Here is a 13,502-nt window from a genome sequence, read left to right on the forward strand (position 1 = left end):
CGTTCATCTTTTTGCTCCCACGTTCGTCTCTCTCTCTTGCCCGTGACATTGATTAGTTTCATCTTCTTTTTCTTTCTTTTTCTTTCTTTCTTTCCCTCCTCTCTCTATTTTTTTCACTCTCATTTCTCTTCTCTTCTCTTCTTAGGGTTTCGAATGCGACTTCTATTGGCCGGTGAGGTCAATTATGTAGGTTTTCTTGTCTTTGATTTTCCATGCCACTGTTTTCTCTGAAATTATTTTCGACTACGGCTTGCTGGATTTCTGCTTTCCGGCGTCTTCGCGTTCTTGCTTTCTGCCACTGTCTTCTTCAACCTTGCGTTGGTGGATCGTAGTTTCGGCAGGGATTGGCAGTCGATTGCAATTGCCTGCCGAGGTTTGATTCTTTCGTTGTTTTTCTTTCTCTTTTTGTTCTTTTATTCTTGGGTTGTTGCGTATGTGTGTGTGTGTGTGTTTTTTTTTTTTTTTTTTTTTTTTTTTTTTTTTTTTTTTTTTGTTTAGCTTAAGTGCTGCCAATTTGCAGAATAGAAGCGTCGGGAGTACGGGATTTTGCTTCCCTTCAGGTTGTTTGATTAGCTAGGGTTGCGGGTTTCGTTCTGCGAGTAATGCGGTTCGTTGTTGTTGTTTTTTACTTGAGAAGCTTGTAGTCGAAATGGTTGTAATTTCGTGTTGTTTGGGTTTTTTTTTGGACTTGCAGGGTTGTTTTGAATATTGGGTTACCAGTGAAGTTCACGACTTTCCAGTGTTTGAGGAATTGTGAGGTTTGGAGTAAATGTTGCTTGGTGGTCGTTGAATGATTGTTTCCATGGACTTAAATGCCTCGCCGGTGCCTGAAGAGGATGAAGAGACGTTTGAGAGGCATGAAGAGGTGTATAGTGCTCCAGAGGAACACATAGAGTCCGGTGCCAGTATAGCACGGCGGGTATGTGTGTTTCTGCCCGTATTTTCATTTTAACTAGAAAGAAACTTTTGTTAATAGAGTACAAAAGGACGGTTTGTGTGCGAATATTCTGTTATAACTTCCTATCTGTTCTTTCTTTTTCGACACCTCATTAGAACTTTTTATATGAAGTAGAGGATAGAGGAGAATTTTATCTTGGTTTTCTATGTTCTCTAGTAAGATTTGATATTCGGGTAGACTTCTTCTTTCTCTTCTTTTTTTTTTTTGGCCAATACCCGTTAAGAAAAAATGAGAGAATGTAGCAATACAAAGAAAAGGATATGACTTGAAGGAGGAAACTTAGTCTTTTTGTGAGTGCACCAGTGTATTGTACTTGCATGCACTCGAACAGTAATAATGCATACACATTGATACCTAGATGAGCAGCCCTGCTTGATTGTGCATCTATTCGTTTGTGTTAGGAGCGAGAAGAAAGAAAAAGACGGTTGAAGAGAGATCGCTCTATTGAGAGACCGGTGCATGAATACCAGCAACCTGCACGGGATCAGTTTTACCCTGCTAAAAACCAAAAATATGATAGAAACAGGCTTCCCCCAGGTGAGGTTCTTAGTTTTTGGATTTCATTGTTTCCTTCTTTTTTACAAAGGTTATGGCTCCTTTGCATGTACCTATTTGTAAATATTTGAGTTATCAACTGGTCAAAAATAAGGGAGGTTCATGAAAGTTTTACGTATCCATTTATTTTTTCTGGGTATTTTTCATGCCTATATTTGAGGCTTTAAGTTAAGTTTTCATGCTAAATCGTAGACCATGCGAACTAAACATTCCTGTCGAGAAACTTTCTTTTCTATGCTTTATGTTTAAGCAATTTTTGTTTACCTCTTTTATCTCTAGGTTGGTTGGATTGCCCTGCGTTTGGTCAAGAAATATGCTGCATGATTCCTTCCAAGGTTCCTCTGGGTGAATCCTTCAATGACTGTATAACACCTGGTAAAAGATACTCGTTTAAGCAAGTGATCCATCAGCAGAGAGTTTGGGGAAGGAAAGTAAGTATCCATGCACATATTTAAAAACCAGAGAAAGAGAAAAAAGAAAAACTGCAATTTTTTTTTTTTTTTTTTTGATAAAGGGATGGATTACAAAATGTTCTCCACTGAAAACCGTAACATGATGAAAATGAAAGGCATCTCCATGCCCAGTTGTTCTTATGTATATGGAGAACAAAAAGACAAAATATTGTAATAAGGGATTTCTTGTTCTTGCTCATTTTACCTAATTGAAATAACAGATTATTTTGAACTAAATTTTCAGCTCGGTTTGGTGATTGATTTGACAAATTCTTACCGTTATTATACAACAACAGATTTGAATAAAGAGGGTATCAAGTATGTTAAGGTGAGTGTTGGAATATGGCATGTTATCTTAATTGTACTTTCTAATTGTAGGGTTGAACTCTACTAATTTTCTGTGATCTTTGTTCTTGTTGGGGGAAGATTCCTTGCAAGGGGAGAGATTCTGTACCTGACAACAAGTCAGTCAATATGTTTGTTTACGAGGTTTGTACCATTTTATTTCACACACAGATAATCCTTTTCCATTTTCTTAGAAATGCTTTCATACATTAGATTTTGAGTGGAAGGGATTAACTTTTGTTGATCTTTTTTTATTGGATACTGGGTACAACGTGAAATAAGGAACCGAACGATATCAATACTTCTTTAGGTGTAATACTGTCTAGTTAGTACCCATGTGGGTCACTTCAGTATACCAATTTTTTAACTTATTGTCCATTGATTTACTTAGTAAGCAACATTTATGTCCTGGCAATGACCATTAGGTCAGAATATCTTCTTTATTTTATTTATTTATTTATTTTTTTTAGAATCAGAAACAAAACTTTTAATTGGTGAAATGAAAAGAGATTAATGCTTAAAAATACAAACCCTACAAGGGAGTGAAAATAAGGCCATAAAACTCTTAATAAAGGAAAAATAAAAGCATCCTAATAACAAAGAAAACTGGTAAAAGACTTGGATAGAGAACTCCATATGAAGCTTTCAAATGAGCAGAATCAAAGCAAGCGGCCCAAGGAAGAAACATATCCTAGAAGAATCTCAATTTCCTTTCCAACCAAAGATCTGGGAGAAGGGCTTTGATCTCATAACTTCTCCAGTGTATCAGTTTGATTTGGGAAAAAAGTGTGTTTGGGATATGCATAGACATACACCCAATTATAGTACACGTTTCAAGTGATTGTGCATGTATAGACTTGTTTACTTGTTGTGCAAAGTAAATGAGAAAGTTGTAGAACCTGAACGTGCAGACATATTTTATTTATTTATTTCAACCATATAACATACCTAGGTCTAATTAAAATGTCGCGTTTTTTTTCCAGGTCATTCAGTTCCTTTCTCGTCAGAAACATTCAAAGAAGTATATTCTTGTCCATTGCACTCATGGCCATAATCGCACTGGATATATGATCATAAATTATCTTGTGCGTGCACTATCCATTTCTGTTACCCAGGTTAGTTAGTGTACCTGTAAAATGATTCTAGTGTCATGGTTTTTTCCTAGTCTAGCTCATTGATTTGTCTCTCGTTTTGTCTTCTACCCCTTGGGGGGTATTGGTTTATCCTCATTTCACAGGCTCTTAAAACGTTTTCCGATGCACGGCCTCCTGGAATTTACAAGCCAGATTACATTGATGCATTATATGCCTTTTATCATGAAAAAAAACCTGAAATGGTTGTTTGCCCACCCACGCCTGAGTGGAAGAGATCTTCAGATCTTGATCTTAATGGTGAAGCAGTTCCGGATGACGACGATGATGGGGGTTCTGCGGCTCCGTTGAATGTATGCAATATTTAGAGAGTACTCGTTCTCGCCTATATTTCCATTTCTTTATACTAATAGAACTGTTACATAAGAAGTGTACACAATCATATATAAGTTGCTCTACTTAGTGATGTGGATATGAACTCTTTTTACCAAATTGCCTTTTCACGTACGAAATTTGCTTGATAGTCGATAGGAAAAATTTGACTGTAGGTTGCAAATTTATTAGGAATTTGTGTCTAGAGCACCCTAAGAAGGAGCAAAACTAATAGGGTCCACGGATTTGTAAAATTCCTTTGAAAACTCCTTAAAAGAGACTCTTATTGCTCTCTCATTAAATTTCTGGAGTAGCCTTAGAGGCATAGAGCCACAAGACATTCGCCCTTTTTCTTCAAACATGAGACATGGAGGAAATGGTTGTGACTAAAGAAGAGTGCCAATTAGAAACTCTTACCTTATTTTTCACTTTTTGTTCGGATCAAAGTTCCTTGCGACGTGGGTGTGCATCATAAATTTTTGCCTCTCTGTAGGTGGGGGAAAATCCTGCGTTTTGTAGGTACCTGTGTGGGCAATTGTCCGTGGGTATTTTTTATAATTGGGAACCCCTAGACAATAACGAAGTGCAAAAGCAAAAGAGAGGAAGGGTCTCTTTTGCCTTAAGCCTCCAGAGATCTATTTTTTTTTCTGACCACTTTGCATATTTAGATTGCACATGGAAATTGAATACACACAGAAGTCGACTTTCAATTCCTTTTTGATAATTGCAGCATTAGGCTCCATCCTACTCATTCATACACTCGTTCATGTATAAGTTCCAAAATTAAGCCATGGTGCATTACTTTCCCATGTTCCAATCCCTTGACCAATACAGTATTCTTTGTAGTTTTTCTTCTACCTTCTTTAGCAAGTGCATTAGAAGAGCTAGTGGATCCCATTTGTTGTAGGTGTGGGGATAAAACCTTTTTCAAGAGAGAGAAGTGAACGGTTTTATTAGAAAGGGACAAAAAGGGAGGACTAATTGAGTTCTACTAATTAGTCTTTGGATTTAGATTATTTTATTTTAGTTTTTAAGAAGATTTTTTTGGTCTTCCAGGAAAATCATGATGATGGTACTCAAATGATGACAAATGATGATATATTGGGAGATGAGATACCTGAGGACCAGGAACGTGCTTTAAAACACTTTTGCTATCAAATGCTTAAATTGAATGCTGGAGTATGCTCTCTAACCCTTGCCCCCTATGCCTGCACTTTTTTATCAGACTATGGCCATCATAATCCATGGTTTCACGTCCATTTATTTCACTGATATTCGCACAAGACTGCTGCGGATTTTTATATGGGGAGTCTTGGCTTCTTCTTCTTCTTCTTCTTCTTCTTCTTCTCTCTATCTCTCTCTCTCTCTCTCTCTCTCTCTCTCTCTCTATCTCTCTTAATTATTATAATAATAAGTTATTTTACTTACTGGACAATCATACAATTTGTTCACTTAAACCATCTATTTACAAAGTACCACTGAAACAATTAGGGAACTCTTTTCCCTGACAATTTTGGTTTTTTTAATTCATTATTACTATTATTATTTTAAATTATATTTTAGTTGGTTTGTATTCTTTCTGCAATTCATATTTAGGAATTGTATGTTTACCAACTATGTAACGTTCCCAACTTATGTTATGTTGTGGATTTAGAACTTGGAAGCAGTTAGTTTGTATGGTAGGCATGGAATCTATTTTATACTTGATATAATTTTATGCTGTTTTCATTCAATTTTCTAATCATCAAAAAACAAGGATGATGAATGATCATCTGAGTTTTCAAATAGGACATTGAAATTTGTTTCAGTTTGAACTTATTGCCGAAGCCAACATGCATGAGCCTGTGCAACACTATTGCTTAAAAAATTATAGTCGGAATTTGTGCATAAGATACATTATGAAGTTGAAGCACTTACACGTGTAGCTTGCTGATGTATCCAGTTTTTGTGTAGCTTATACTTGATTCATTATTCAAAATATTTTATTTTTCAGGCAAGAGCAAATTTGCAATTTCCAGGGTCACATCCAGTGTCTCTTAACAGGTCCTGTTACATAAAATTTCCTTATCTTTATTCATATCATTTTCCTAAATTAATTAATTCTACTTCTAAATGCCTTTGTGCTTCGTGTGACATTCTGTGCATAGTGAGTCAAAGGCCATAGCTTTTCGTTAATAAGTTTTTCAAAATCTAATTTCTTCTAATTTTATTAATAATTTTAGTAGTTACTACAACTAAGCGATTATACTTGAAGTCAATACATTTGCTTCATGGCCCAGCATACTTATGATTGGGGTTATGGGAGTTTCTCGGTAGGAGGGGTTGATTTGAACTTTTTTTTTTTCTTATGAAGAAATTGCGATGCTAATAGGTGGTGGGACACTCGAGTGAAGGAGAGGCACATGAATGAACCAAATACCACATTCTAATGAGAGCAATTCGAGAGATAGGATGGCTAAGAAAGGTCTAAAAGAATTTGAAAATTACTACCTATATCAACAAGGTGCACCTTCCTTTTCGGTGACTCAATCATAGGAACTCCAAGGTTAAACGTGCATTGCTTGGAGCAATTGTATGTTGGATGACCTTCTGAAAATTTTATAGGATGCATGTGAGTGAGGACAAAGCATGCTGGAAGGACTTGTGTTGTTTTGTGGAGAGAGAAATGAGAACTTGACCATGTTGCATGGGATGTTAGGGATTGTAGGGGCCACTAGGCGCCAAATTCAAATTTTGAATCTTGATTTGAATCCTAGGCATGAGTTGTTACAAATGGTATCAAGGCGGTACCCCTCCTAGTAAGGTGTGGTTCGAGGATGAACCAACATGGAAGCAAGTGAGCATGTGGCACCCAAGTGAGAGGGGAGGTGGGGGGTGGTACATGAATGAATTGAAGACCGCATTCAATGAGAACATTTGGGAGGATAGAGTGTCTAAGAAAAGCTTAAACGAATTGAAAGTAGTTATACCAACGGAGTGCACCTGCCTTTTCAGTGGCTTAATCAATTCTATGTTAGGTGACTTGGAAATTTTTCTAGGATGCATGTGAATGAAGACAAAGCATGTTGGAAGGCTCGTGTTGGTTTGTGGGGATAGTTTTCACTCTTAGAAGCGAGAAACGAGCAACCTAACAATGTAGCAAGGGATGCAGAGGATTTTCTGGGTCAATAGGTGGCAAATCTTGGGCATGAGTCGTTACGGTTGATGCGAACAAGGTGCCAAAGAAATCATGGTTTTTCTTCGTTGTTAAAATTTGGTTTTCTACTATCGCCCTTTGTTAGATAGTGAGTTGGTGGATAACTATTCTTTTTTTAATTATTTTTTTCTGGATGCCTCCATGCCACTCCAGGAACCGGGATACTTGCATATGGTCCCCTTGTCCTCACGAGATGGTTCCTAATCCCTCGTTCTTCCTTATTTTGTCTAGCCCTAATTTTCTTAGTTTCCTTTATTTTCGTTGTCGTGGTTGTTCTTGAAGGTCAATTTCTTTGCATGAGAGAGCTAACTCTATGGGTAGGCATTCCTCATTTTGTTGGGGCTTCAATGGTGTATTCTTGGCAGGGGTGCGTTGCAGGACTTGTATCACCTCAGTTGGAGTTGTCAATTTTCTAGAGAGATTTGGGGCTTTTATTAAAAATATTCTTTTGGCGTTCATTTCACTTTGTACATTTGCTGCTGTTTTATGATGGAGAAGGTGGAGAATTAGGACAATTTTCAATGATGTTGAGAGGTCTTGGACAGAGGTTGTACTTGTATTGAGATCTAATGCTATAACTATATTTTAGGGTTGGTTTGATGGCTTTGGAACCCTTTTTGTATAACTAGTTACTTTTTGGAGGCTTTGGCTATTTTTCACTTGCCCCTTTTGTATTATTTCATTTTGATGAAAGCTGGATTCTCATTACAAAGAAAAAAAAAAGGCAGAGAAATTTTACAACTGAAAACTTTTTGAAGATGGTAGACATCGTGTTGAATAGTAGATTGAGTAGGAAATATTTGATTTTTTAATCAGATTTATCTGAAAACGAGAGAATTTAGCTTCTTCCCTCTAGACATGACATGGAGGACAGGTTGGTTGTAGCATTTGTTTGAGTTGGACAAACCATTGCCTACCATCAATTATTTGGATTGTTTGAGGTCTTGATCAATAAATTACTTGTTTCTTATATTATAGAATTCTTTGTTCTAGATGGTTGTTCTATTGATTCATTGGAAATAAAATACATGGAACATAATGAAGGACACTACGGAGGTGTTTCAAGATTTTTTTTGAAGTATTAGAACAGTTAATCCTTGCCTTAATGATACATATATTGGCTAAATTCCTAAGAAGATATATACCTGAAGAGTAGTATATTTTGGACCACTTAGCCAGTGACGGGCCTTTACACAGTCTTGGCTAAGGTTCTATCCTGAAGGTTCAAATGATCGATATTTAGACTACTTCCTGTGAAAGACATACAAATTCTGGATCCTTAACAAGGTGATTTAAATGGCTTGGTCTGGTGGTCTGGGACTCTAAAGGTTTTCAAGTACTTTGCATGCTACTTGCTCTTCAGTCCTTCACGTGACTTTTTGCTGCCTGCTGAACTCAATTACTGACGATACTGAGCGTTTCGTGATTCTGATGCTTTAGTTCTGACTATTAGAATGGTTATTTATATATTTATTTTTCTTTTTTGGTTGTGAAGGGGTGCGACTGAGCTATATGCTTAACTTAGAAAATATTTTGTAATGTTATTATAGTTTGTAACCTCTATTATAATTAAAGAGTTCTGACTATTGTAATTGCAATTGTAATATATTTTGTAGCTCACTGTTTGAGTAAATAACTTCTCAAGTAATATTTGTGATTTAGAAGCATCTCTTATTTCCAATAGCTGCTACCGGCTCTTATGCTTTTTTGTGTTTGAATCTTGGAAATTAGACCTCCTTTCTCTGTAGTCTTCTTTGCTTCTGTGCTACGGTGGACATCCTCGCACTTAGTCTCTTTTGGTAATTCCAATGCTTCTTATCCTGACAAATTGAAGCAAAGAATCAATTGAGTAATCATTCGTACGCTACTGTTGATTATAGGTTCTTATTGATTGGGTTTGCTGTTGAAATTCAGTTCATGATAATGAGTTTGATTTTATTTTTATGTTATTCAGAGACAATCTGCAACTGCTAAGGCAACGCTATTATTATGCCACGTGGAAAGCTGATGGAACAAGATATATGATGCTCATAACCGTGGATGGATGCTACTTGATAGACAGGGGTTTTAAATTTCGAAGAGTCCAAATGAGATTTCCTTGCAGAAATGCGAATGATGTATGTTTGCCCGATCCTTCACTGAAGATGTATGTGCTTGTATAATTGTACCAGCATTCAATCTGATATATATTATTAATTTTGGCTTCAAGGGACTAGTTGAAAAAAGTCACCACTTTACACTACTTGATGGAGAAATGATAATCGATACTGTGCCAGACTCGCAGAAGCAGGAGAGAAGATACCTTATCTATGATATGATGGCAATTAATCATGTTTCAGTTATTGAGGTTTGATTTATATATTTGTTAGCAATGAAAGTGCTCCTAATGGAGGAAAACTTATGTTTTTAATGTAGTTTAACCAAAAAAATATTGCTTAATTTCAATTGGGTGTGCTTATTTTATTATTATTATTTGTGTGCGCGTGTTTTGTTTTGGTTTGATTTTTGCCACCTCTATTGTATTGCACAACTTGCTGGCACTAATGAGTCCACAGACTTAACTATCGCTTCTGAGTGCTTGATTGTCCAGTTGAATTCTAGCCAAGTAATCATTTTAGAGGCATTAGTATTAGTGTTCTAATTTCTAATTTTATGGTAGGTTTATCATTTCCTTCTCGTATTTTGACCTGACTTAGATTATATGTGATACTCTATCTAGACCTCTTAACTCACAATGAATAAACCGTTCAATTAATTGGCATGTATCCTTTAGTGATAAGTTGTTATTTCCTTTTTATAGCTCTAATAGCTTGCCATTGTGTAGCGTCCTTTCTATGAACGATGGAAGATGCTTGAGAAAGAAGTGATTGAACCTCGCAATTATGAGCGCCAGAATATTTACCAAAGCAGAAACCTTCATTACAGATATGACCTAGAGCCATTTAGGGTGTGTATCCATACTTTCTTGTTATGCTTTTTCTTCTGGATGTGGCTATTTGATTCAACATAAATTACTCATTAGGTGAGGAGGAAAGACTTTTGGTTGCTCTCTACAGTTACCAAACTTTTGAAGGAGTTCATACCGAGGCTTTCACATGATGCCGATGGTCTAATATTTCAGGTAGTTGATTTTTTAGTAAATAAAATATGAACTGACCTTCTCATTTTTTATAGGACTTGAACCATCTTTTATTCCAGGAAACTTTGATACTAAGTACTATTTCTCAAAGTTTACAAGCGTATAATCTCTTGTGGCATCTCTATTTAATCGCATTGTTTCTCTATGCTTAAATATTGGTTTTATACTCTGTTTTCTGTTTGTGGCTAGCATTGGGGAAGTTTACTTTTTAGGGAAACAATAAATTTATACCCTTAAAATTGGAAAGTGACTCAAATAAAATCTTAAACAAATAATTCTATCATAATTGAAATCAACTCTATAATTGAATAATCTAGACTTGATCTCATTTGGAATCAACTCAATATTACCTAATTAATAATATTATTCTTTCAAAATCCTAAGCAAGAATAATTATCATGTAATTCTTATTAAACAAGTAAATAAAAGTAAAAGAAGAAAAGATGCAAACAACTCATATTAATGAAATTCACTACTATTCACTTGATTCCCAACATTTTCCTCTATTGCTGCATTAATGCCTTCAGTTAAGAAGTGTTGAACTCATACAAATTATGCATTTACAATTTATTAAAAAAATTTGAGCATTGGGTCTAAATTGATTCTTCATGGAAGTTCAGGTTTTAATTGATTCAATTATTAGTTTAGAGCTTTAATTGTTTTAACCTACAATGTTTAGGGGTTCAAATTGACATTGTCCCTACCTTTTATTTAGAGATTTGTTATCATCATTTGTTGCACTAAAATGTTTTTCTTTTCTAGGGGTGGGATGATGCTTATGTTCCTCGAACTCATGAGGGTCTTTTGAAGTGGAAATATCCTGAAATGAACTCAGTCGACTTCCTATTTGAGGTTGTAAGTAATTTCTTTAGAATTGAATTTGATATCTGCAGCTGAAGTTGACGGTGAAGTAATTTTAAATTATTTGTCTGGACAGTTGGGTGAAGATGATTCTCAGATTCTTATTTTGTTCGAACGTGGAAAGAGGAAAACGATGGATGGAAATAGGGTTAAGTTCAAAGGTTGATGCAAATAGTTTTGCCTCTTTGTCTCTCAACTTGTTCTCTTTGCATTAGTCAGTTAAATCATTTTTAATTATCTGTATGTTTATTGGCCACTAAAATGAACATTTACATCCAATTGTGGACAGCTGCAAAATTTGTGTGAAGAAAATATCATCTTGATTGTCAAGGACTTAGGGTATGAAGTAAAATTACTTCTGAGGTCCTTTCAGGGGCTTATAGATCGAACAAAGTATTAAATTATTGTGTGTGAAGAGATTTATTGAAGAGTTTGTGCGAGTCTGATCTGCCTTCTAAGTTGAACCTGCTGGACAGATCATGAAACAAATTCTTTCATTAAGTTGAACCCGCTTGACAAAACTTTACTGCTAGCGTTGGCTAGAAGTTGCCACACAATCTAACGACTATAAAACTTTCTTCTCTCCCATTGCATTGCCTCTTAAACTACTGGATTGTGTTACAATGAGTTCATAAATCCACATTCGTACTCATTTATCTTTTTGTAGTTGCTACTGGGATTACGTAGCTGAATGTCGGTTGGTTGAGTAATTGGGATTTGATGATCACATGCTCTTGCATATGTGGATAATTCTGACCGCAAGCTATGCTTCGCAACTATATTCTCAAGGTTGCATAATTTATGCAAAAATTCCAGGATAACCAGAAGGTCATTTGGTTTAAAATCCTTGAGTTTGTTGCATGGTATTCTACTTTTGACAGGAAATATTGTAAGATCAGTTAATAGTCTCCAGTTTCAAATCTCCTAGAAGGTTGAAGAAATTTTGTCATATAAGAACATGCTGGCATGGACTGTCTTAATAAATTATCTATAAAAAAGTGGATCATCTGGAAATAATACATGATATTGTTTTGCTTTTGAGCAACATGGGCACACTGTTATATCAGATGTTACATTCATGTGTTCTTGATAGTCTGGGGATGAATACTTATATATATAGTCTTTAGTGTATATTCTTTCAAATCTTATTTTTAAGTTTTTGCAGATGGCGATCCCTCCTTTTATTCAGGAAAGATTGTTGAGTGTTCTTGGGATTCTGATGAGCAAGTATGGGTCTGCATGCGTATCAGGACAGACAAAACAACTCCTAATGATTTCAATACTTACAAAAAGGTTCCTTTACTGCCAAATTGATACAAAGCTTTGCTGATAGTTAAAAAAAAAAAAAAAAAAACCCTGCATCAACTAATACTGCTTGATATTTGAACCAGGTCATGCGCAGCATTAGAGACAATATCACGGAGGAGGATTTGTTGAAGGAGATTCACGAGATAATACGCTTGCCCATGTATGCTGATAGGATAAGGAATGATAGTAAAGCGGCTCAACATACGAATTCAACACGACGGAGGTGATAGCTAGACAGACGTGTGCCCAAATACAGAAATTAGGCAGTATTAGTTGGTAATCTTTGGATGAAATTGCTGAAAAGGTGTTCCCCACATGTTTTGCTTGCTTGCTTGTTCAATCTGTTGCCAGCTTTATGATGTCTCTCCTTGGTAGAATTGTGCATATATATTATTAAAAAGGGTGACCCAGATATCCACCATTAGCTTCTCCTTGTACTATCCTTTAGTTTGTGGTGCAGGGCTGGCGAGTTGTATGATCCAGTTATTGCACTTGATAGATGTCTTCAAAATTAGGGCTTTGAAATTCATTTCTTCCTAGTTTTCCAGGTGAGGAGATGTAGGATTAGGATCCATCATGTATATTAGTATTTTTCTTTTGGTCATTTAGGAATTATTGCTAAGCACAGCAACTAAGGCAGTCATTTTAAGTAAATCTGAGCCATTTTACTGTTGTGAATAGCAGCCTTTACTCGTAATGAACATGTCTGTGTACTTCTGCTTTGTTTTGGCCTCTTTTTCCCTACACCTTTATTTTGAGCTAAGTTCTTGAGGCTGAGAATAAGAACAAGAGCTATGGATATTGTTTCATAGCCTGTTGTCTTTGTATTCCCGAACCGGTTCGTTACAGTTTCTATACGCAATAATGGTCAAAAGGGCATCTTCTTCTACTGGAAAGGAAACTGTAAATTCCATTCATATGTTGGAGTTTGTTTATGTGAGATCCCACGTTGGTTGGAGAGGAAAACGAACATTCTTAAGGGTGTGAGAACTTCACCCTAGTAGACGTGAAGGATGTGGAAACCCCTTCCTTGAGGATGCATTTTAAAATTGTGAGGGGAAGTCTAGAAAGGAAAGCTTAAAGAGGAAGAGGAAAATATCTGCATGTTGTGAGCTTATGATATTGCTTGAATTTTGCTATTCAAATGGAAAATGTAAGTTCCAGTCACATCCAAATTCACTTTTGTGACGAACCATTCACATGACGGTCCATTAGCTAGTTAAGG

At 36.0% G+C, this 13,502-nt stretch overlaps 1 protein-coding gene across 6 annotated transcripts; it reads left to right on the forward strand.

Moving 5' to 3' along the window:
- Window positions 1-41: 41 nt before the first annotated feature.
- Window positions 42-12,992, forward strand: LOC111438145 (mRNA-capping enzyme). Of its 6 annotated transcripts, none has more exons than XR_002709622.1 (19): window positions 42-373; window positions 521-607; window positions 695-919; window positions 1,360-1,495; window positions 1,793-1,944; window positions 2,210-2,293; window positions 2,392-2,454; window positions 3,294-3,425; window positions 3,548-3,754; window positions 4,830-4,952; window positions 5,767-5,816; window positions 8,924-9,086; window positions 9,179-9,316; window positions 9,794-9,916; window positions 9,992-10,090; window positions 10,871-10,963; window positions 11,046-11,130; window positions 11,637-11,797; window positions 12,135-12,225. XR_002709622.1 is itself a non-coding variant. In XM_023076090.1 (19 exons), the coding sequence occupies exons 3-19, from the start codon at window positions 791-793 to the stop codon at window positions 12,502-12,504; spliced, it is 2,049 nt and encodes a 682-aa protein (XP_022931858.1). In that variant the 5' UTR covers window positions 43-373; window positions 521-607; window positions 695-790; the 3' UTR covers window positions 12,505-12,992. The 6 variants fall into 6 exon arrangements, 5 of the variants coding, with proteins under 5 accessions (XP_022931858.1, XP_022931859.1, XP_022931863.1 ...); XM_023076090.1 differs by lacking the exon at window positions 11,637-11,797 and adding an exon at window positions 12,361-12,992 and having other exon boundaries at window positions 43-373; window positions 12,135-12,262; XM_023076091.1 differs by lacking the exon at window positions 11,637-11,797 and adding an exon at window positions 12,361-12,992 and having other exon boundaries at window positions 43-186; window positions 12,135-12,262.
- Window positions 12,993-13,502: the final 510 nt, after the last annotated feature.

Source organism: Cucurbita moschata, unplaced genomic scaffold (genome assembly GCF_002738365.1).
Source record: "Cucurbita moschata cultivar Rifu unplaced genomic scaffold, Cmos_1.0 Cmo_Scf00072, whole genome shotgun sequence".
In the NCBI taxonomy this organism is placed as follows: domain Eukaryota; kingdom Viridiplantae; phylum Streptophyta; class Magnoliopsida; order Cucurbitales; family Cucurbitaceae; genus Cucurbita; species Cucurbita moschata.

Excerpts from the sequence above, each read along its gene's own strand:
- LOC111438145 (XM_023076090.1), top strand. The coding sequence starts at position 791 with ATGATTGTTTCCATGGACTTAAATGCCTCGCCGGTGCCTGAAGAGGAT. Across the intron at positions 5,817-8,923 it reads CATCCAGTGTCTCTTAACAG|AGACAATCTGCAACTGCTAA; the intron begins GTCCTGTTACAT and ends TATGTTATTCAG. Across the intron at positions 10,964-11,045 it reads TCGACTTCCTATTTGAGGTT|TTGGGTGAAGATGATTCTCA; the intron begins GTAAGTAATTTC and ends TTGTCTGGACAG.